The following is a 21,628-nucleotide window of genomic DNA, read 5'->3' as shown; positions in this document are numbered from 1 at the left end:
GTCTCCACCCATCAAACCCGGTAAGTTCTAAATTTTCTTCAAGGTCTGCTGCCTGTAATACACTCCTGGTAGCAATTTAGAAATCAAAATGCTTCCAGATCCAAAAGCCCAACTGATCGCTAGCTTTAAAAAAACCCACTTTATTGGCAGGATAATGGGTGGCTTACATGAATTAATTGCAAACCAACACCTTCTGGGATGCATCAATTAGGCATGGTTGCTTTCTGAAGTTGCTCTAGACCTGAGGCCAATTAGAGGGCTGGGAAATCTTTCTATTTCTTACTCCATATACTGTATTGCATTAAGAGGTTAGGTATTTGTGTAGGGGACCTCATTCAGTGAGACCTGCACTGGATGCCCACAGTTCTCACACCCACTGCTTTGGTGCTGGCCTACCCTTTCCCCTAGCAAGACAGCCTGTAAGTGTTATCATGTTTCTTCAGGTACACTCTTACCACTACAAAATTATAATCCAGCCCCTTCTGGACCATATTCTACAACCATCCGAGGGGCCAAGTCTTCCTCTGAAACTGGCTGACAATAAATTTGAAACAAAGTTAGTTCCAGGTGCTATTCAGAAACACAAACATGCAGAATTTTAAAATCCATTTGACAGTTTCCAAAGTATGAGAGATACCACCCAGTGTGACAAATTAAGGCCTGCAAATATTGCCTATGAAATACATACATACATACATATATATATTTCAAGTAGGCTCCGCACCCAACATGGGGCTTCAACTCACTACCCTGAGATCAAGAGTTGCATGTTCTACCAACGGAGCCAGCCAGGCACCCCATCACCCCCCCTTTTTTTATTCATCTGGTTATCTAGAGTATGGCAGAATGGCATCATGAATGAAAGTACAGACTGTGGATGGACATCTGCCCACATATGGATTACCATTTAATAGCTGTTTTAACTTAAGGTAAAGTTACATCTCATGGCTGCTACAGACTAAATGAACTAAGTGTTTTACAGATACCTGGGACATACTAAATGATTTTGATAAATTACCTGCCTATTGCATTTTCCACTGAATTGGCCACCCTCTGGGCAAGTGTGGAGACTAGACTTATTTAATATAACTAACATCATCCAAATGAAGACAATCACTCAAGTACCTAACTCCCCTCTTAAATGTATTTTCCAGGAATGTACAATTTATCTATTAAAAAAAAAGGCAAAAAGAATACATTTCAGCCTAAGGGATACTGTACAAGGGACTAAAAACTACTTTAAAAAACCCTCCAATTATAAGTAACAAGGTTAAAACAAAATCTTCTATGTCAACTGAGTTGTACCAGCCTTTTACTCTTTTCATTTGCATTTATTTAAACACAGTTCTCAAAACATTTGAGTGAAATTGGGCTTCCTTTGGTAAGCAAAGGACCTGAAAATAATATTTAAAAAATGAACAGGCAGTCTTCAGTTCATCCACAACACAGGTGTAGTGTTCCCTTTCTCTTTTCCCGAACTCTGAAGCACTTAATTTTTTTCATAGTCTAAAAGCTAGAAGAACAAGAGTACATTTGTGGTGGAATGTATTGTCACTTGCTGATAACTAGTTGAAATACCATTATCCCCTTGTAACAGCTTTAAGAAATAGCCTTTTAAAGGCATACATCGTGTACCTCTTTTCTTATCCCCTGCTTTATATGATACAGATTACATAAAGGCTGACAAATCCACATTTATATAAGCATTAAGCATTGGCTGTATTCAAAGTTCTTTAGTTCTAGTACTAGCAGTACAGGGTTACAGAGCATAATTTTTAACACTTAGTTGCAGGTATATTAAGTATAATATGTTTCATGGATTGGAGGAAAATGGGTATTTTTGTCTTGAAATTTACTACTGACACAACCTAATCTGAACAGTTTTGCTAAGCATTGATGTTAGAAAGAAAAGTAAAAACCAAACTTTATTGTTGCTTTTTACCATTTGGTAGCATTTTACACACAGGCTTCGATCTTCAGAATACCCTGGATTCAGTAGAAAAACCTTTTAAATGAAGTTTTGTACAATAGAAACTTCTCAGCAGTCAAAATTTAGACTGTAAAAAAATACATGCAAAACATACTTTTCTGAAAACACTTAACTTTGAACAAAGCACCGAACTACACAAATGCAGAATGAAAACAGCATTTCAACTCCACCAAAAGTAGTCATCATAAAAGGTGTAAAAGTCACCTAACTTCACTAGGCACTGTTCACTTTTTAAACAGGAGACAATAAAAAATATTGTCCACAAACAATATCCCAACTCTAGGGTAGGTTTCAGAAAGTCTTCAACTTCATGCTTTAATAGCGACCTAGGAAGAAATAATAATCAGTCTCTCAGTATTGAAGCATAGTTATCAAGTATACTTTAATGTTGAGACTTTTTATTCTACCATTAGAAAATTCTATGCACCAAATTTTCTCCTATGAAAAGGGTTCCCCTAGAAATCAAAGAACCAACACTGAACAAAAGAAATAGCTGGGAAGTATAACTCAACCCCCAGGAGCTAAGGTTTTAAAGTCACCCAAAAAGGGGCGCCTGGGTGGCTCAGTCGTTAAGCGTCTGCCTTCGGCTCAGTTCATGATCCCAGGGTCCTGGGATCGAGCCCCGCATCGGGCTCCCTGCTCAGCCAGGAGCCTGCTTCTCCCTCTCCCACTCCGCCTGCTTGTGTTCCCTCTCTAGCTGTCTCTCTCTCTCTCTGTCAAATAAATAAAATAAAATCTTTAAAAAAAAAAAAAAAAAAATAAAGTCACCCAAATGTTTCCAGGCTGTACAAAAACTGCAAGCCCTCCTGAAAAGAAAAGGTACAATGGTGACCAGAATGTATTATACATTTACTATTTTAATTAGCAAGAATAAGATTCCAAGGATTTTCATATACTTCCTTGAACCCTACATACAAAAACCAAGGGTGGGTGGGTGGATTATAATATAGATAAAACTACTTGAATTAACCCACTATCTACTGTAGTTTGATAACTTCAAGCCATACTATTATAATATATAAAATCGTATCAAGTTAGAAACTTACGAGGTGAGTATGATCGAGATCTAGAACGTGATCTGTATCCTCCACGACTATAATAAGGAGAAGGTGACCGCCTTCTGTAAACAAATGCCAAGACCGTCTAAGACTCCACAGATTGAAGTTAGACTAAATGATATATAAGGACTGCAACAGTCATGGTATTTCCAAAGTCTGTTTTAGATAATAAAACCACTAATCCCAAGCACACCTTCATGAACACCCAAAACAAATTTTACTAGTGCTTCAAAGCAGTTTTCTAAGACTGATTTGAATATTCACTTGCTTTACTAAGATGCTCATTAAAAGCTAACAAAAGTGCAATAGTACCAGAAAGTAGCAGTAAGGAATAAAGACTAAGAATATTATGGATGCTTATCACTGACCTTAATTTACACTATCATCGATTAAGGTACAAAATGGGGCCATTGAGTAATTACCTAGTATAAGCCCTATTCATTTCTGTAAACACACAAACGAAGCCATGTATACACTATTACTGGTTTCAGTTACAGTATTTTACGAATTTCATGCAATCCAACTTGTGTGATCCAACTTTTAATAACCCCCAAAATACTAGTAACCAAGTGTCTTTAGGTAAGCCATTCTACTGTGTATCATGTACACTTAAAATCCTCTCCTGCCATACCTGTAAATCTGATCCCTGTCTTGAGCAGCTCTCCATCCTCCTCCTCCTCCACCTCCTCCTCTGTGAAGGCAGAAAAGCAACACACATTCATTTTTTTAAAGTTTTAAAAACAATATTTATGCAGTATAATTAAAACTCCCACGGAGAAATGAAAGGTCATTTTTGTAAGTAAAGTGATTAAAGCCCTAACTTTTGTCACCCTTTTTACAAAATGGCATAGAGCTCTCTCTGGTGGCTAAAATGAGTAACAGAACAAATTACACTTCTAAAGTAAATGCTCACCTGAATTAAAACCTGAATGTTTAATCTTCCCAGCCTCCACAGATTAATCCCTAAGAGTGCCAATTAACACACAAATGTTCTTTCAAAAAAGGTTTTTGTTGGGGATAAAATGCTGGACCACAGTGTCAGAAGCAAGCTTAAGGACTCACTTCCACAGACAGTAGTTGACAATCAACTTCTTTAAACATTCAAAACAGTGTAAAAAAAAAAAAAAAAAAGAAGACAACCACACCTCAATAAGGCACCAAGGATTAATCATACAATTTACATTTTCATAAGCAAGACAGGGTCTATTACCCGCTGCAGGTAAAATAAAGATTTTACTTCATTTTATCTTCCAAAGTGTTTCTCAGCATGACAGTTATTTCCCTATTAATCACCCCCCAAAAGGTTCAATTTTTTGGTAATAAAAAACCTCTAGCCATTCTTATACCAAATTATTGCCCTTCAACAAATACTTCTTTGGACTCTTCCAAGACTTAGTTTTCCCTATCTAGAGAGCATCATACATGAGACACCAAAAATGCTTTATAAAGCAATGACTTTAAAAATGCAGCTTATGGAACTTAAGAACAAGCACAAAGGAGTGAAAAACCTAAAGTATGGTCTGTAATTTTGGTTCCACTGCCATGTTCAAAACCAGGAATTTCAGTTGGTTTACAATTTGACGTTTAAAAAAAAAATACACATATTAAGTTAAACTGACTAGGCACATAACCTAAAAATCTATAGTTTAAACTCTAGCCCTACATTTCTTAGTATAAAAAAAATTTTATTAAACACTAAAGTTTAGTGTTTTTAAGGTCCGTGCCTTAAATTAGGATTCAGAAGAGACTGGTACCTCCCTCCAAATTTTTGGCAACTTAAATCTACTATGGTTAACTTACCTGTATGATCTGCTGTAGTAGTCTCGATCATCATAGCCTCGATCATATCCTCTGTCATAGTAATCCCGACGGCGTGAGCTGCCACTATGAATAATATATCTTCATAAATATATTTCATCCAGTGAAATATATCTTCATAGAGTATCTTCATAAAATACCATGTGGCCTTCCTTCCCTAACTTCCTACATACAACTGTTACTGTTTAAAGCTGTTCAGACAATAGCAGCAGCATGACTCATTTGGGTCCTGGGAGCCACAGCTGAGCTAAGGACATGACTGGGCAACTGCTCCAAGTACAATCTCTTTACTCTCTTATATTGAGCAAAAATAGTATCTACTAACAACCCCCTAATTATTAATTCATAGACAGGCCTTTTCTAAAGGAAAAGTTACCCGGAAAAGATTATTCCTATTTAAGAATTCACTGATATGGGATAAACACTGTCCTTTTTCTCTGCTCCCTATAACAATGTACATAAATGTATTTTCCTAAAGGAAGAGAAAATAAAATATTTGGAAGAATGTGGTTTCAGGAGTGGGAAAATTTAAATTAAAAACAAAAAACAAAACTTCAACACAGAGCTTCTGATCAATATAGAAACACTGGTGAGAATAATGACAAAGGAAAGAAGTATCTTATCATATAGTTCAATGCGAAAACTGTGTTTTCCGCTCTGCTTAACAAAAACTAAAAAACGCACAGTAGAAGAATTTGTTACAAACTTGACTTTTACCTAGAATGGTTAAGATTCCATTATGATAAAAATGGTCTAAGCAAGAATATTAATTACCAAGCAAAGCCAGATATATGGCCTTTCTGTATGATATGGTGGGATGTCATCTACCAGTGTGCAGCACAAATACAAGATTTCCATTGAATATATTCTTTTGAATAGTCTTACCCAGTTAAAAAAAAAACAACACAGGAAGAATGATTTGTACTGTGGCAGGACTGGATGAAATGTCAAAGATTTTCCCCTAGTACATGGTAGTTCTTAAGAGAAAATGCACTCAGCCATCAATCTTTATCTTAAAAATAAACTTACTAGGTAGGTCTCCCCATGTAAATTCCTGGTGTTGGGGTATGTGGTCTTTTTGTTATAGAGAAATCAACTCTGATCCTACGTCCATCAAGCTCCATTCCATTGGCACGCTCTTTTGCCTTGGAAAGATACATTAAGTTATTATATACACCTGGGACAAGGCCACAAATATCCAGTATAAATACTTCTGTAAATATTTACAAATAAGATATTTGTAAGTAACTATAAATATATCTTATTTACAATATAAAAGCGAAAACTGTCCTTATCCTTATGTTCATCTGTACTTGGGAGTCAACAATAGGACTATTTTAAAAAGATACAGGTTAAAAAAAAAAAAAAAAAAAAGGGCGCCTGGGTGGCTCAGTTGCTTGAGCAACTGCGTTTGCCTCACGTCATGATCCTAGAGTCCCGGGATCAAGTCCTGCACGGGGCTCCCTGCTCAGCGGGGAGTCTGCTTCTGCCTCTGACCCTACCCCCTCATGTGCTTTCTCTCAAATAAAATCTTAAAAAAAACAAAAAAAAACCAAGGAGGGCGCCTGGGTGGCTCAGTCGTTAAGCGTCTGCCTTCGGCTCAGGTCATGATCCCAGGGTCCTGGGATGGAGCCCCGCATCGGGCTCCCTGCTCGTCGGGAAGCCTGCTTCTCCCTCTCCCACTCCCCCTGCTTGTGTTCCCTCTCTCGCTGTGTCTCTGTCAAATAAATAAAATCTTAAATAATAAAAAAAAAAAGATACAGGTAGACTTTTACTTACTTCCTTGGCATCATCTACATTTTCAAAATATACAAAGGCAAATCCTCTTGAACGTCTAGACTGCTGGTCATATACAATAGACACATCAGCAATGGGGCCATATTTAGAGAATACTTCTCTGAGATCTCTTTCTGTAGTGTACAAGCTCAATCCAAATACTCCAAGACAGCAGTTGGGATCAGGATTTGCCTAGAAATGGAAAAATCAATTTTAAACCTTAAAATTTATCATAAACCAAAGTTAAGAAAAAATGCATATAAATTACCCAAAATGTCACTAACAATAAAGTAGATTTAAATGAACAATTAAAATTTAAAATCAGTGTTATGGCAATAGCTGCAAGCATTAATGGGCAGAAAAGGGGTGCCTGGGGTGGCTCAATCAGTTAAGCATCGGACTCTTGATTTTGACTCAGGTCATCATCTCAGGGTTGAGATCAAGCCCAACATCTGGCTCCAATGCTGGCCATGGAGCCTGCTTAATTCTCTCTCCCCCATGGAGCGCCTGGGTGGCTCAGTTGTTAAGCGTCTGCCTTCGGCTCAGGTCATGATCCCAGGGTCCTGGGATGGAGCCCCGCATCGGGCTCCCTGCTCCACAGGAAGCCTGCTTCTCCCTCTCCCACTCCCCCTGCTTGTGTTCCCTCTCTCGCTGTGTCTCTGTCAAATAAATAAATAAAATCTTAAAAAAAAAAGATTCTCTCTCCCTCTGCACCCCCTCCCAAAGAAAATCCTGCAAAGAGCATTTCAACCTCAGAATTAAGTGTGTGTGTGTAGGGAGGGGGAAATAGGGACTCATACTAGTAAATACCAAAACTGGCATTTTTGTGGGGGGAGACTGGAGAGCAATTTGCCCAAGGGATTCACCTCCTAGGAATTTATTCTAGGCGTAAGAATGAGAGTAGCATTATCTCTATAAGCCAGAGGGAATAACTATTTCAGGGAAGATAAGCCTTAATACCCGAAATAAACGTGCTAAAAATTAAATGGAAAAACCAAGAAGCATTCTAAAAAGAGTATTAAAGCTAACCCAGAAAACTTCAGTAACATTAGTATGGAACATATAGATAGTAATGCACAATGGGGATTTTTTATTCGATGAGCTGAGCTACACCACTGCCACAGTATTTTGCTTACATATGACTGATAGCTCAAATGTAGACCATTTACAACATAAGAAATACCTTTTAAATAGACTTACCTCAAAACACTAAAGTCTCTAAAGAACTTGTCTGTTCACTGCCAGAAGTCTACTGTCAAATGTAATCAGTTCTAATTTCAAAACAGAAGAGAGACATATCACTTCAACTATTTTTTCATCTTACCCGATTCCCAACATGACGCCTGCGAGTAGACATGGGAGAATGACTGTGGCTATGCCGTCTTCGATAATCTCGACTGTAAGACCTGCTACGGGATCGTCTATGGGAGCGGGACCGAGATCTTGATCTTGTGTAATGCCTTCGAGAACTTCTTCTGGATCTAGACCTGTAAGACAAAGGCTTCAGGGTTATGACTAAATAACTGATTGATACAGCTTTTAATTCTTCTAATAATCTAGAGTTAAAATCCAAAAGACGGAACACAATTCAGACATATATTAACATTAAATTGAGGTTTTTCTTCTGTATCTACAGTCATCTCAACTCTGCTAGAAAGAGCTCCAAACCACTATCAGCTCTCTTCCATTTCTTAAGATAAAGGAGATCAAAATTAACATACTGAAGATCAATTAACACACTAAAAAATTTGGTAATCATTAAAACATGCAGCACTTCCTACTAGCTTGATTTGTGCCCCCCTTTTCCCTCAGTATAACACCCTCTATTTTTTCGGCCTCTCCCATTATGCCCACCATTCACTTAAGATAAAATCACCATCACCATAGTTTTGTCCAGCAGTGTTTTAAAACCAATCAATCGCTCTTAACTAGAGTGTTATGAAGTGTCATCTAAACCAGACAGGACACATTATAAGAGAGAAAAGAGGTGCAGTTAATTATGCCTGATAATAGGCATAAACTGGGGCCGTCCTGGGCAAACCAAGGACGTATAGCCTACTCTAGACCAACATTAAAAAAAAAAAAAGTGCGCTATGTTATGGTATTATTTTTGTTTTATACACACACGTATATAATATTAGACACTACACCTATTTATCAAGAATTGCAGTTATGAAAGCCAATGTTCTGCAGTCCATTTGTTATACTTAAACTCATAGCGAATCCTCACAATTCTGAAGAACTAGTACTAACTCGCCTTTTAAAGATAAGGAAGCTAAGGTGGAAAAAGGTTAAGTAATCTGCCCAAGTCAGAAAAAATAGAGGTAAGATTTGAACCCTAACGCCAAAAGCCCAGGCTCTTAACCACTTAGTCTTCTGTCCCAGAACTTATGATTAAGTACATTGCTAGTACCAATATTAAATAAGCCAACAAATGATCTAACCCTCTCTATCTTCCTAATTTACAAAGCACACACCAATTTCAGAGCTAAGAGTAACAGAAGAAAATCCCAAGACAGTCTTTCTTACCTAGATTCAGATCTGGACCTGGACTTTGATCTGGAACGCCTGGAATCTTCCTTGGAGCGAGACCTTGCTGGGGTATGCCTTGCAGATTTCCCAGATCCATGAGCACTTCCACTTCTGGAAGCAGAACGGGATTCCTACACGTAGATGTCAAAAGTTTAATTTGTATACTTTCTGGGCAACTTTAAAAACAAATAAGCTGCTGTGAGATAAATGGTGAGGGAAAGCAATCCCCTTCCAAGATAAGAAAACATAGGTAAGGGCAGGAACTGAATATACCTGGTATATTTACATTGCTCCAACTGACATAAGCCAATTAACTTGAACTTCCACCTTTTCTGGAGCAGGGTTAAGAGTTAACTGACCCCACTCTCTTCAGAAAGGGGTGCCAAAGCCAAGCAGTTAAGGGAACTGTCCAAGGATTGTGTTTTGGGATTGTTACTCCATAAAGACTAGGGTGAGAAAGAATCTTATTAACTATGACACCTATACCTTATACCTATATTTCAATCAAACTGCCATCAATAAAACAAAACCCTATGAAAGTCATAAAACTTACTTTTAAAATGCTTTTTTTTTCCAATAAGACCTTAACTTCTCAAGTTTTATTTATTTTTAAGTGGGGAAAAGAGGCAAGGACAATCTGTTTCAAGTCCTAGCAAAAGGCAGAAACCTAGTGGAAAGCAAGGACCAGCCTGAAGGACACTAAACCCTATTCCATCTAACCATGGTGGGAAGCCCCTAAGAATCTCAAAGCAACCAGATGGAACCACAGCAGAAAGGCAGTGAACTATATGCAGAAGAGCAAAGAGAGTGCCAGAGATCTACAGCTTCCTGGGCTAAATGGAGATGAACCAGGGCAAACTGATGGGGATCTAGGAATAAGTAGCTAGGTAAGTTACATAAAGGACCTATTAAAACCAGAACAGATTAAATCAGGGGCTCCTATCAAGGTCCATGAAGGTAGGGAGTTCAGAATTGCATGTAAAAACCAAAGTCTAGGTATATACTATACAGCCATGGCTTTCCCAATCAAAACTAGACTACCTGGCAGGTAAGTGGCACAGTAAGGAAAATCTCTAAAGAAACCAGCAAAGGAATGGGGAAACAGGGTAACTGGCTCACCAGTGAGTCAAAACATAGTCAACTCATAAGCAGAAAAGACATACATATAAAGTAATGGAACCAAGGAAATGTCCTGCCAAGGCACCAAAACAGAAACAACGGATTAAGAGAACAAACCCACTCAGTCTAATAGCAAAGGTGTTATCATCAAGACAGCCTTACTTTAGGCTCCAACTTAAGGCAAATTAAAAGGCATAAAGTCTAGTGAGTCTTTCCACCCAAGACAGAGCAGAAATGGCCAGACCCAAAAAGAACCAAAACAGTACAGTAAGTCACTGTAGGAGTAAGACTCAATGTTGAAGCTACTGGATAAAAGTACCACTGGAGACCTCCCTGTGTGGTAAACTTTCAGAATATTCTGGCCATTCTTGAAAGGATAGAATAGGATTTTAAATTATAGCTATAGCCTTTTTAGATTATGTTCTGTGATCTACAGCTTGATGGGAGAAAATTTGGAAGATCATTTCTATGATGCTCAGGGCAAAAATTTATATGCAATACAGAAGAAACAAGTTTGAAGTTTAGGACAGTAAAGAAAAGAGTAACTCAATCAGTAAAATAAGTTCTGGTCTCTAGGCCTGAAAGAACTCTAGAAACTTCCCAGTAAGATTTCAGTCATTAGAAGGGACATGAAATGTGACAGCCCCCTCTCCATTACCCCCATGGGTTGACTGTAAAAAGGTTCAAAGAAAAAGATACTCATTAGTGAGAACAGCTACCTTTAACAAGGAATGGTTAAAGGGTGTACTACAGCTTTGGGGACCCCAATTAACAATCTCTTGGCATTCTCTGGCAAATATTCTGCACACAGACATTTAAAAGCACAATCCACCTCCCTCCTCTCCTTGGACAAAGTAGTTCTCACAAAATAGGGGTGGGGTGCGGTTTCCGGCATCTTTACCACAGGCAAAAGCTAACCTAGAAGAGAAAATAGAAAAAGGGACCCCAAAAGTTAACTGCCTTCGTTTATTCCAATGTTAGAAAAGATTACTTCATGGAATGATTATAGCTTTTAATGGAAACCAAGGAAAACAATTTACTCTGGAAAGGAGAGCTGAATATGCTCACAGTAACAACTCATAATAAAAAGATTACCAATAAAGTAATTGTAGTTAACAAATCAGTCAGCCTAGGAATTGGAATATAAAGGAAGAAATGGTAGAAAGCCAAGATCTCCTTTTAAGCCTCTTGCTTCATTAAACAGAAAAACCTTATCCTAACCTACTTTACCTGTCTGCCCACTGATAAGAGATTGTACTTTTAGCCTAGCAGATCAAGGGTCAAAGATACAGCGTCTATGAAATTCTAAGACTTTCCTCTCAGCCTCTTAAGACTAACTGGCTATATGCATATATATTTTGTGAGCAATCACTTCTTAGGCCAGTAATAGAGGAAACACCAGCCAGAATGCAAAGATTTTCCCTTTTATACTGACATTTGGTTAGGCTAACACCTAAACAATGCCTCCACCTCCTCCTACCTTTCTTGTCAGGGATCTTTCTTAAAGAAGTTAACCCCCTTTTTGTAGTTATGTTGGCCCTCAGCTTGTTTGAAAATATATATTCAAGGAAATTTAGCCTGTCCAGAAGAAATGATACCTAAGATTATTAGCCAAATCTAAAAACAAAGTTAACTTAAACCTTAATCCATGGGCAAATCTACAAAACCAGCTGGGAAATCCTCCACATAAAGAAAACTCAAAGTCCACTCTTAGGGCTAAAAATTATGTGTCAAGGCATTAAAACCCTACCAAAAAAACCCCCCACTACTCTGGACCTTCAATACCTCAACGAAAAGGATCATGAACTTAAAGTTAATACAAAACCAAGAAATTCCCTGAATTTTTGCTCAGGGAATCAAGTTTTTATAGATTGATCTTAGTCATATAACTAACAATATACAACTTGAAAGGAGCAGGTCAGAAAAAAACTCAAGGCTTTCAACAAAATAACCTTCATCTCCCCCATTCCGAGAATGGCACCATCTTAGAAAAACATTTTGAGAGATAAAGGAAGTGGAAACCATCTGGAACCATCAAATCACTAGGTTTCTTCTGTATTATTTTAGAAACTAGATGCAGTAAATTAGATTTTGAACAGTGGCTCTTAAACAGAGGTATGGAGTAAACCTACATAGCATTTAAGAATACAGGTCCCTAAACTAGAGCTCATTTTACTAACTCTGGAGTTGGTCTTCTACATTTCTTAGAAGTACCATACATATTTATGATGCTAAGTATCATTGCTTTATTCAATTTCAGAGTTTTATGCTTCCTGCCTATTGATTTTTCTTGGCAAAAGCATCGTCTTGGAACCTTGTTTCTCTCATTTTCTCTGCTCCCCTGCAGAGGCCTATCTCCCTCTTCCCTCCCCAATAGCCAGAGTGGGGGTGAGAGGAGGAAGCATGGTCAAGACTCAAAGATACTTTGGCCAACGGGTGATGGTGGGGGGAACCTTGAATGGATGGGATGGTCCACCAGCATCAGTGTTTAGTTTCACCATACATCTATCCAGCTTAGACCATATAATCAAATTCCAAACTGCTTTCCTTCCACTTAGAGGCTTAATAGGTCTTTCCTCTTTTGGACCCCAAGGACCTTTCAGGTCTCCTGATAAAAGAATCCATGGACTTGAAGAGAAATAGAATATCCATTCACATCTCTCTGCCTAATCTGTAAGTAATTCGGAATGCAAAATTAACATTAACTTAATATTATTAGTTTATACATGGCAAAAAATTTTACAAACCAATAATTGGGACAAAGCAAAAGCTGGAAACTACTATAAATGGGAATAATTTTCTTCTCCTTGAAAACACAGAAATAATTACAAAAAGCACAGATCTCACATTGGCCCTAAAACCCCAGGAAACAGATCCTTCTAGAAATGTCATTTAAGTCACTTTTTCCAAGAGCTGGAAGATCTATTAACTCTCAGAGAAAGTTTTTTAGGTTGTCTTCATTTCAGGAAGGAGAAGTGGTAACTTTGGCTTTCCCAACAGAGGACAACTCTTGGTTAGCTACCACTGGGTATTATTCTGACACGTGTACTTGTCCCATACAACTGAAAATAACATTACACTGATCATTTGATTCTTTTATTTAACTAATACAAAACACACAGATGGGGAAATAATAGAACTTTGAGGTTTCTTTTTTTCCAGGAAGTACTGGGAGTGGGGAACCAGAATAAAGCTACTTTATAATCTATACCTCTCACATCATTCTAACAATTAAGTGTTAATAGCAGAAAATGAGAAAAGGGAATAAAGCTGTTTACTGAATAAAGCACCTAACACTATTGCCGCTTTGAGTTAAGAGAGATCCTGTTCACTTGTGTGACCCACCTCATTCTAAGGTAAACTTTTTTTTTTTTTTTAGCAGTAATCCTAGTCATTCAGCTGGAAAAGGCATTAAACAGCAAAGAATTAAGACTCATCCTTGTGAATTTAGAACCTGCATCTTAAAAGGTAAGGCCTAATTGGTCATAGCTTTCCACTATGCCATCTGGAAAGAAAATATTTTCATAAATGCCAAAAGGAGCTGGCTAACCTGTTCACTGGTTTGCTTCAATTTTGAGAGTTCGGTTCTATAACCATCCTGGTGACATTCTTTAGGAAAACTATGACAAACATAGAAAACATTCTATTATACATTGCTCAGTACTGAAGGATAGGGATCAGTGAATTTTAAGAGTCCATGGAGGTGGCACAAACCACCAATTCCAACTCTGGAGGTACTCACTCATACCCCAGGACCAGCAGAGTTAGATGAAAAAATCTAGAGGGACAACATGAAGCCAACTGTTACCCATGCCAGAGAGCTCATTCCTGCCTCATATTTGACTACAAAGGGTTATTATTTTTTTAAATTGCATTTCAATCATTTGACTAAGAAGTTAAAATTAGAATTACCTAATTTAAATGTTTCCCCTGGAAGGCACGTCTTTGCCCTGTATATATTTTCTTCTATTAAACAAATAATGCATGCATGTTTAGCAAAATATACAGGGACACATAAACAGACTAGTAATTACTTAGCGTAGTGCTTTCTGATTCCAGATTACTTCTTATCTTAACTTCATTTTTATTTCTTTTCTTCATTCTTCCGTTTCAAATTCTGACTTCTTTCATCTTCCCCACTTCACACAAATTGCTCAATATTCTACAAGTGGGACTTCTGGTCTGATAATTAGCATGCATTCTTTCTTTTATTTTTTCAAATTTCAGCTTCACTTATTCCTGAGCTTCAAATACTCATTTATAAAACTTGTCAAAGGACGACTTCCGCATTTTCCTTCTTCAACATTAACCTTAATAGAAAAAGAACAGGATGAAGATATTTTAAAACTCCAGGATAAAATCCAGTGCCAAAACTGAAACTAGAAAAAAAAAAAAAATCCCTTTTTCTGGATTTAAAAAAAAAAAAACCAAAAACCCTAGAATATGCAGCTCAAAAAACTGAAACTAGCCTCCTGTTGGTTCTAAAATATAAGGTAATCAACCTCAATTGTCTACTTCAAATAGATTTATCATGCTTAGGCTGAATGCGAAGTGCGCAACTGAACATTTGCTGTTCATCTAACATTTAAGAACTTTAATTACATTTCACACTTCTACTTATTGTATTCATCAATAGAAAATGTTAAGTGTCAAAAGCACATCTCTAGTCAAAAAGTGACACATTAATACAAAAGTGCAAGAAAGGAAAGCATGGACAATTCATTTGTACAATGATGACAAGGCTCAGGGTTGGAGAGGCTTACAACTTGTGACTTGACTAGATAATAAAGTAAAGAAATGTATTTAACGTCACAGTATAGGAATGTATTTAATGTCACACATTTTTGTACTGCATATTTAAAGAGCTCTGAGAAGACAATGTCAGGGAAATCAGAAAATTTGGACTAAAGTGCTCAAAACCCACCCCTAGAGAAAGCTGCTCTAGTGACATTTTAGAATATGAATGGTTCAACTACTAAATTTAGCACTGAAAGCATAAAAAGACTGTCAACCAACTACTATATCCAAGTAGCTATGAAGGAAAGCAGAACAAACTTGAATCCAACAGTGGTGTTTAAATTCCCCCTCAATGAACAAAGTATTAAAATCTTCTGCAGTCCAAAGGAGAAATCCTACTTTTTAAGGTGGCAATATTGGTAGAAAATTATAGCCCACCTCCTGAAATTATTTAAAAAACTCAACATCACTTAACAGATCAATGAAGTATAATTGTGTCTGTTGAACACCCTGAACAAAATAAATAGTCCTCACAAAACATCCTTGTTCTCCTTGTTCTCCTGTACTTCACCTTATGATCTTTCATTTGTCAACAATTTCCTCTCTACCAGTTTTATTTTCTTTTGGGGTGATTGGGGTTAAAGATTTCTTGAAAAAAGAAAAAAGTTCTTATAAATCTATCTGGGTATAAAGACAACCATGGCTATCGTGGGAAGTGCTGTGATGTCTTTCCTAAGAAAGCACAATTTTCAGTCGTTTTTTTTTTTTGGAAAGTCAATTATTGTCTGTTTAATCCAGGAAAAATTTTAAATAGCTTTTTATTTAAGGGAGTCACATTAATTGATTTTCTTTTAATATCCATCACTAAAATGTAATGGGAAATGTTTGCTGGCAGCACAAATGTAATCGTGGAATCAGAATGCCCAAGCAGGTTTCCTCTTTATGGCCTCCTAAAGATAACATACAGATACAGGGCTTAGATACTAGAATGGAGGCCAAACCTCTAGGTATCAGAACTTTTCAATATGGACGCCTTCCTGCCTTTTTTTTTTTTTAAATTACCCCTTCCCAACCATCTTCCTCCTTTTATATTCGAAGATCAAAACATGTTGCTAGATAATGTAAATATTAGGTTTATTTCAACTCAACTACTAAGCTCAAGTGGCCACTTTAATAAAACCAGATGACCAACTACTGGGCTAATGTTAAGAGGTCCGACTTAGAAATAAGCAGAAACTTCTCCCATCATCAACACAATTTTTGTTAAAAATCGATTCTAGGTATTACGGCTGGAATTCAAATAACATTAAAAACATGTACAAACTCTGCAGGTTGCTGACAGGGTAATATCTTAAAAATCGTAACAGGGCAAAGAAAAATTTGTTGATCCTGCTAGAAATATGGAGGTTAATGCTCACATCAATAGACTATTTTATTTTATTTTTCTGTAGTCAAACTCTACCAGAAAGTTGGGTGGAGAAAAATCTTCAGAAGACTGAGAAAAATCCCTGGAGGTGGGGCAGCGCCCCCTCATCTGACTTGCCTACATCAGTTGTAAGCCCATCTCTTGCATCAATAATACAGACTCTGAAAAGGGGCCTCTCGCATGCTGCACTATCAGGCAATCTGTGTTGATCAAAGCAGCATCTGAAAATAACCTCCACAACCTAATTCAGAAAGATTTTGGGAATTTGAAAAGTCCAATTTGCTATAGTGAAAAACCTTTTTTTGGCTTGCTTAAAAACAAGACTAAGTGACAACAATACCTGAAATTCAATGTAACCCACACCTCAAAAAACTAAGTTGGGTAAAAACACTTTAAATTTCCTAAACTTCAATCACCATCCCTTCTAAAAAAAGAATACAATTACAAATGAAAACTGATCAACATAACACAGAATGCTAAGGCTCAAAAAATACACACAATTGTAGCTCTGTCCTCTTGGGCAAAATGTGAACTATGAAAATGTTAATATTTACCACTTAGGTTTTGGGCTTTATTGGAGATAAAGGGGGAAAAAGTAAATACTATTAACATCTCTCACCACCTGAATTCCTCTTTAATCTTTTACAAAACCAGAGTACTTACCTTGTAATCACTTGTAATTTCAGTTTGAAAATGCCACCTTCTAGTTCCAGACATCCACAACATTAAAACATTCTCAGTTAAAACCAAGAAAAATATTCTTCAACCTGGTTTCTTCAAGAGACTCATACCTAACCAGACTCACAGTGAAACAATGCAAACTATTTCCTCCCACTGGAGGAAATTCAATCCTTTATTAAAGGAATTGGTGCAATGGCTGTAATTCTTTAGAAAGAAATAGATTCAGATGTTTCAGTTTTTGAAAATCAGAATTCAGAGTTAGGGGCTAAAAACAAAGAATACAGAAAGACAATGCAAGATTAAGCAGAAGAGAAAAACTGCAGAACTCTGAAAAGCAGTTTGATGGGATGGTATCCAGATGCTATTCATCGCCATAAAGAATAAGACTAAAGATAATATATCTACATTGCAAACATTATTTCTACAAAAACTATATAGCCCATATTCTACCAGAAAATTTTCTTAAACTGCTTGGTATTGTAATCCTCACAGCACGACAGAAATCGAAACCATCTGGTTCATACAACAGTGTTTCCTTAGTTTCTGGATTCTCTAAGTATAGACGCATTTGTAGAATCTTGAAGAAATTACAATCATTAGGAAGGCAGAGCATTAAACCAGTGCCAAGACCAAACACACAAACATTGCATACTCTAAATATTGTGACCATTAGTGGACCTTTAAGATTATCCCCCAATATTACTATGCACCTCCTAACTTGCTACTCTTTTATCATTCTTACTCATCCAAATTGTGACATAGCTGCTAAGAATACTTTTTGCAAAGGTGCCGGTCAACCCTTTCCCAAAAAATGTTTGCAAGCATTTTTTGGAAAGTACTGGAAAAGAATTGAATTTGGAGATCAAAAATAATTTGCACAGGTTCGGCTACATCAAGGAAGTCAACTCTAAGAGACAGATTTTAATTTAAATCAACTTTCACATGAAAAAACCCCACAAATAAAGGTAAAAGCTACTCTGCCGTAACTCAAAGTGTGACGTGAACCATAAAAATTCTAGAAAGTACCCTAAGTATGCATTTAAAAGAAAATAAGGGGACACACTTAACCACAGTTGTGTCAATATAGTCACTCAATAAAGGTGATCAAACTGAGAACAATCTACTGCACACATTCAACCAGTCTGTTTAGGAAAGGAACTTCAAAAGTCTAAAGTAGTAAGGAAAAAAATATTTCTAGAACTATGCTGGGGCCGCAGGTACGGGAATGTCTGGATTCTGGACAGCTAAATTAAGTGGGGGATGGGATTCCAGCCAAACTGAGGAGATTTGTATTAGAAGTGATTACATTAACAGTACTGATTAGGCTTGTTATTAATGATTTACATTAATAGTTTGAAGTGTTTGAGGGCCTAGAGTGGATTCACAGTAATTTTTCAGGTTCCAGAGAAGCTATTCATACCAGGCATGTCCAAGATTATTACCCTGAATGCAACTTTTTCCACAGCTTTCAGGCACTTTTGAAAGGAAGTTTTTAGCCAATCAGACCTACCTGTTACGTACACTTAGTCTTTTTTATGGCATTATATCTTATCTGTTCCATTAAACTTTAGGGTTTTGCCAGATGTTCTTTAGGAACCTCAACGTGCCTTTTTTTTTTTTGTAAGGTCTATTTAACCTCTTCAGGTTCCAATACACCAATTGGAAAGCTATCTACATACAAAACAAAATGCGAAATAAAACGTGGAAGTATTCCACTACCTTGAAGTTTAGAAACACTTCCAGGATTCAGGACTCTTATGTAAGATAGAAATTAATTTCCAACATGCAGCTTAAAATTATTTTATAACTTTCCTTCCATAAAAATTTAGTGAATACCTAACCTATATAAACAAGATGGGGAAAAAACTAGGATGTATGTTTCACTACTAGAAAAAAAAATACCAATTCAAGAATGCGAAATAATTGGGATGACGCCCCTCAAGCGGTCTCAAGCCAGGAACCTACTTTCAACAATTGTTTCTTATGTAAATATGCCTATTTTTGGACAATTTTCGTCTTCACAAGTACACCATTACAAGTAACTTAATTCAGGTACATTCAACTGAGAGCTCTTCTACTCAGAAACCAGCCATTTTGTATTCTCTCAGTAGCGCAAAAAGTACTAATTGTTTAGAAAACTGAAGACTTAAATTTATCATTTGCTTTCCAGTACAAACACCAGTGACTAGTTTCAACAGTATAGTCAACTGGTAGAATCAGAAATCACAGCTTTAACAATCTGTGGGCTCAATCGAAACTTTCTTACCTTAAGAAAGCAAGGGCTTAAAAATAATGGTAGACGCACTGGTGACGGTGTCATCAACCGTCTTAGAGAAAAGCGTAAAAAGCCAATATTCCTCTGTACAGGTAAAGCCTGGTTATTTCAGGCTAAATAAGATTTGGCTCCAGTTACACAGTTAGTTCAACAACGTTCCAGAAGCTAAGATAGGAAGTTTTTTTTTTTTTTTAAATGCCCTCCTAATGAAGGGCCCCAAATCTGTTTTATAGCAGTTTGCTTGTTAGTATATTTGAATAGATTTACCTGACGACTGCTACTGAGATCTTAGGATGGCACTGGGAGAAAGGGAAAACCTAACAGGTCAACTGTAAAAGAACCCACCTTACTCCTTACCAAAGTTAAAAAATCGCCTTCTTTAAAAAAAAAAAAAAAGAAAAACCAAAACTACTTCTATGGTGCTTTTTATTAACCTCCTAAGAAATTCTCCATAACTTCCAAAATGTGCAAGATTCTGACAAGCTTTGTATCACGTTTAAGCCCGGAAACTGTCGTATTCCTGTAATTTAAGCCCCACCGAACTCCACATTTGGGAGGTGGAGACTCAGAGTAAAAGTGCACCAACAGAAGCTGTGGTTCTCAGACTTAGAATGCCTCAAAACAAAGGAAATAACGGCGCCATAAACTATTGCCCGCCAGTTTCTTCTACACAATCCCGTGAAAAATACCCACTCCATAAAAGAAGAAAACCTCTGCGGCCTCGGGGCTAGCTAGTCCACTGGATGCTCTGGTAACGATTTTTCGTTTGAAAGCACTCTCGGTATTGAAGAAAAGCACTCCATTTAGGCCAAATACAAAGCCCGCGCGAACCCCCTCTAACGGGCCCAGAACTTGTCTACCTCGGATTCGTTTCCCCCACCCTAAAAGAGGCCCCCAGAATACCCTAGATTCCGTCTTTCTGGGGTCCATAAAACGATCCTTTCTTGAACTAAACGCCGGGCGAAACCCCCCAGAGAACGTTGCCTTTCTTTCTCCACCCCCACGCGGCCTTGTGAGGCGCGGGCCCGCCTTGACGCGCGGCTCCTCCGCCATTTTGTGCCTCTGGCAGCGCGCCCGGCCCGCCAGCCCAAGATGGCGGCAGCGAGGCTTCGCAGGAGAGCAACGGCGAAATAAGATACCGCTCCCCTCCCCCAACACCAAGGGGACGCAGCGGCCATTTTTAATCTTTCCCCCTCTTCTAACGGAAAAAAAAACCGCCGTCTCGGGTAGGGGGCCACATGAACCCGTCGGTGGCCTACTTAACGACTAAAGACACTCTCCGCAAGGGCTTTTTAAACCCAACTCCCATGCTTCCCAGCCTCAGACTTCGGAGCCTAAATCGCCCCTGTCTCCAGGTCCGAGGCCGACGGGCCTGGGAAGAGATGCAAGCTGGAACCACACAACCGCCCCCTGCACCACCTCTACGTACCCGCTCGCCGTAGTTCTGCTCGCCGCTGTCGCTCATGACTCCTAGCTGCTGTCGCCGCTCGACGTGCTTCAATCGAAGCTGCCAACCTCTTGCGCCTTCTATATGGAGGCTCCGCCGCAGCCTCACAAAACGCACAGGTTCCCGAGCCGCTGAGTACCGAAGCGCTCCGCACCGCCTCCGCACGGGCTCTAAGTCTGCCGGACGTGACGAGGCGCTCCTTAACCCGGCCCCTCCCCCTTTCCGAACGCGCGCTTTCTTGGCTCCGCCCCTCCGCGCTCGGCCTTCCCTTTTAGCTGTGGCGCGTCCGGAACCGGATGTGACGTAAGTCCCGCGGCTCGCGGCGCCCTACCCACCATCTCTGGGTTTCAGTGAGGCGGGAAAGTAAGTGTGGTAGATGGACAGCTCTAGTGGTTGGTGGTCGCCCGGGGTGCCGTGATGTCACGGGCCACACCCGAATCTCTTCTTGAACTTTCCAGGGAAACCGTTCTGGCGGTGGGAGGGAGGAGATGCCCTTTTCTCACATCCTTGATTCTTTTCTTCTTCTTTATTAATTTTTGCCCTTTTTTGTGCCGCCTTTTGGTTGGAGAGGGCAGATATCCCTACTGGGTCTCATGCTTTACTTTGCATTTATTTAAATTCAATAGTGGATGCTTCCTTCCTGAAAATAACCTTCATTTGAGCACCTATTAAGTGCCCAAGCACTCTGTCAGTTCTTGATGTGCTGAAATTAGACGCAATCACTATTCTGAAAAAGTGCACTGTCTAGTAAGGGAGAACCATTAAACAC

At 38.4% G+C, this 21,628-nt stretch overlaps 1 protein-coding gene across 6 annotated transcripts; it reads right to left on the bottom strand.

The window, feature by feature from the left end:
- Positions 1-1,298: 1,298 nt before the first annotated feature.
- TRA2B (transformer 2 beta homolog) lies at positions 1,299-21,098 on the bottom strand. Of its 6 annotated transcripts, XM_032406971.1 has the most exons (11): positions 20,842-21,098; positions 14,328-14,603; positions 13,844-13,913; positions 9,172-9,305; positions 7,967-8,129; positions 6,646-6,834; positions 5,896-6,011; positions 4,849-4,932; positions 3,680-3,739; positions 3,037-3,110; positions 1,299-2,316 (listed from the first exon to the last, which is right to left on the bottom strand). In XM_032406971.1, the coding sequence occupies exons 5-11, from the start codon at positions 7,997-7,999 to the stop codon at positions 2,306-2,308; spliced, it is 567 nt and encodes a 188-aa protein (XP_032262862.1). In that variant the 5' UTR covers positions 8,000-8,129; positions 9,172-9,305; positions 13,844-13,913; positions 14,328-14,603; positions 20,842-21,098; the 3' UTR covers positions 1,299-2,305. The 6 variants fall into 6 exon arrangements, with proteins under 6 accessions (XP_032262862.1, XP_032262860.1, XP_032262861.1 ...); XM_032406969.1 differs by having other exon boundaries at positions 13,844-14,603; XM_032406970.1 differs by lacking the exon at positions 13,844-13,913.
- Between the last annotated feature and the right edge of the window lie 530 nt (positions 21,099-21,628).

Source organism: Phoca vitulina, unplaced genomic scaffold, assembly GCF_004348235.1.
Source record: "Phoca vitulina isolate PV1807 unplaced genomic scaffold, GSC_HSeal_1.0 scaffold8, whole genome shotgun sequence".
NCBI classification, from domain to species: domain Eukaryota; kingdom Metazoa; phylum Chordata; class Mammalia; order Carnivora; family Phocidae; genus Phoca; species Phoca vitulina.
This window is presented reverse-complemented; position numbering and strand designations above follow the sequence as displayed.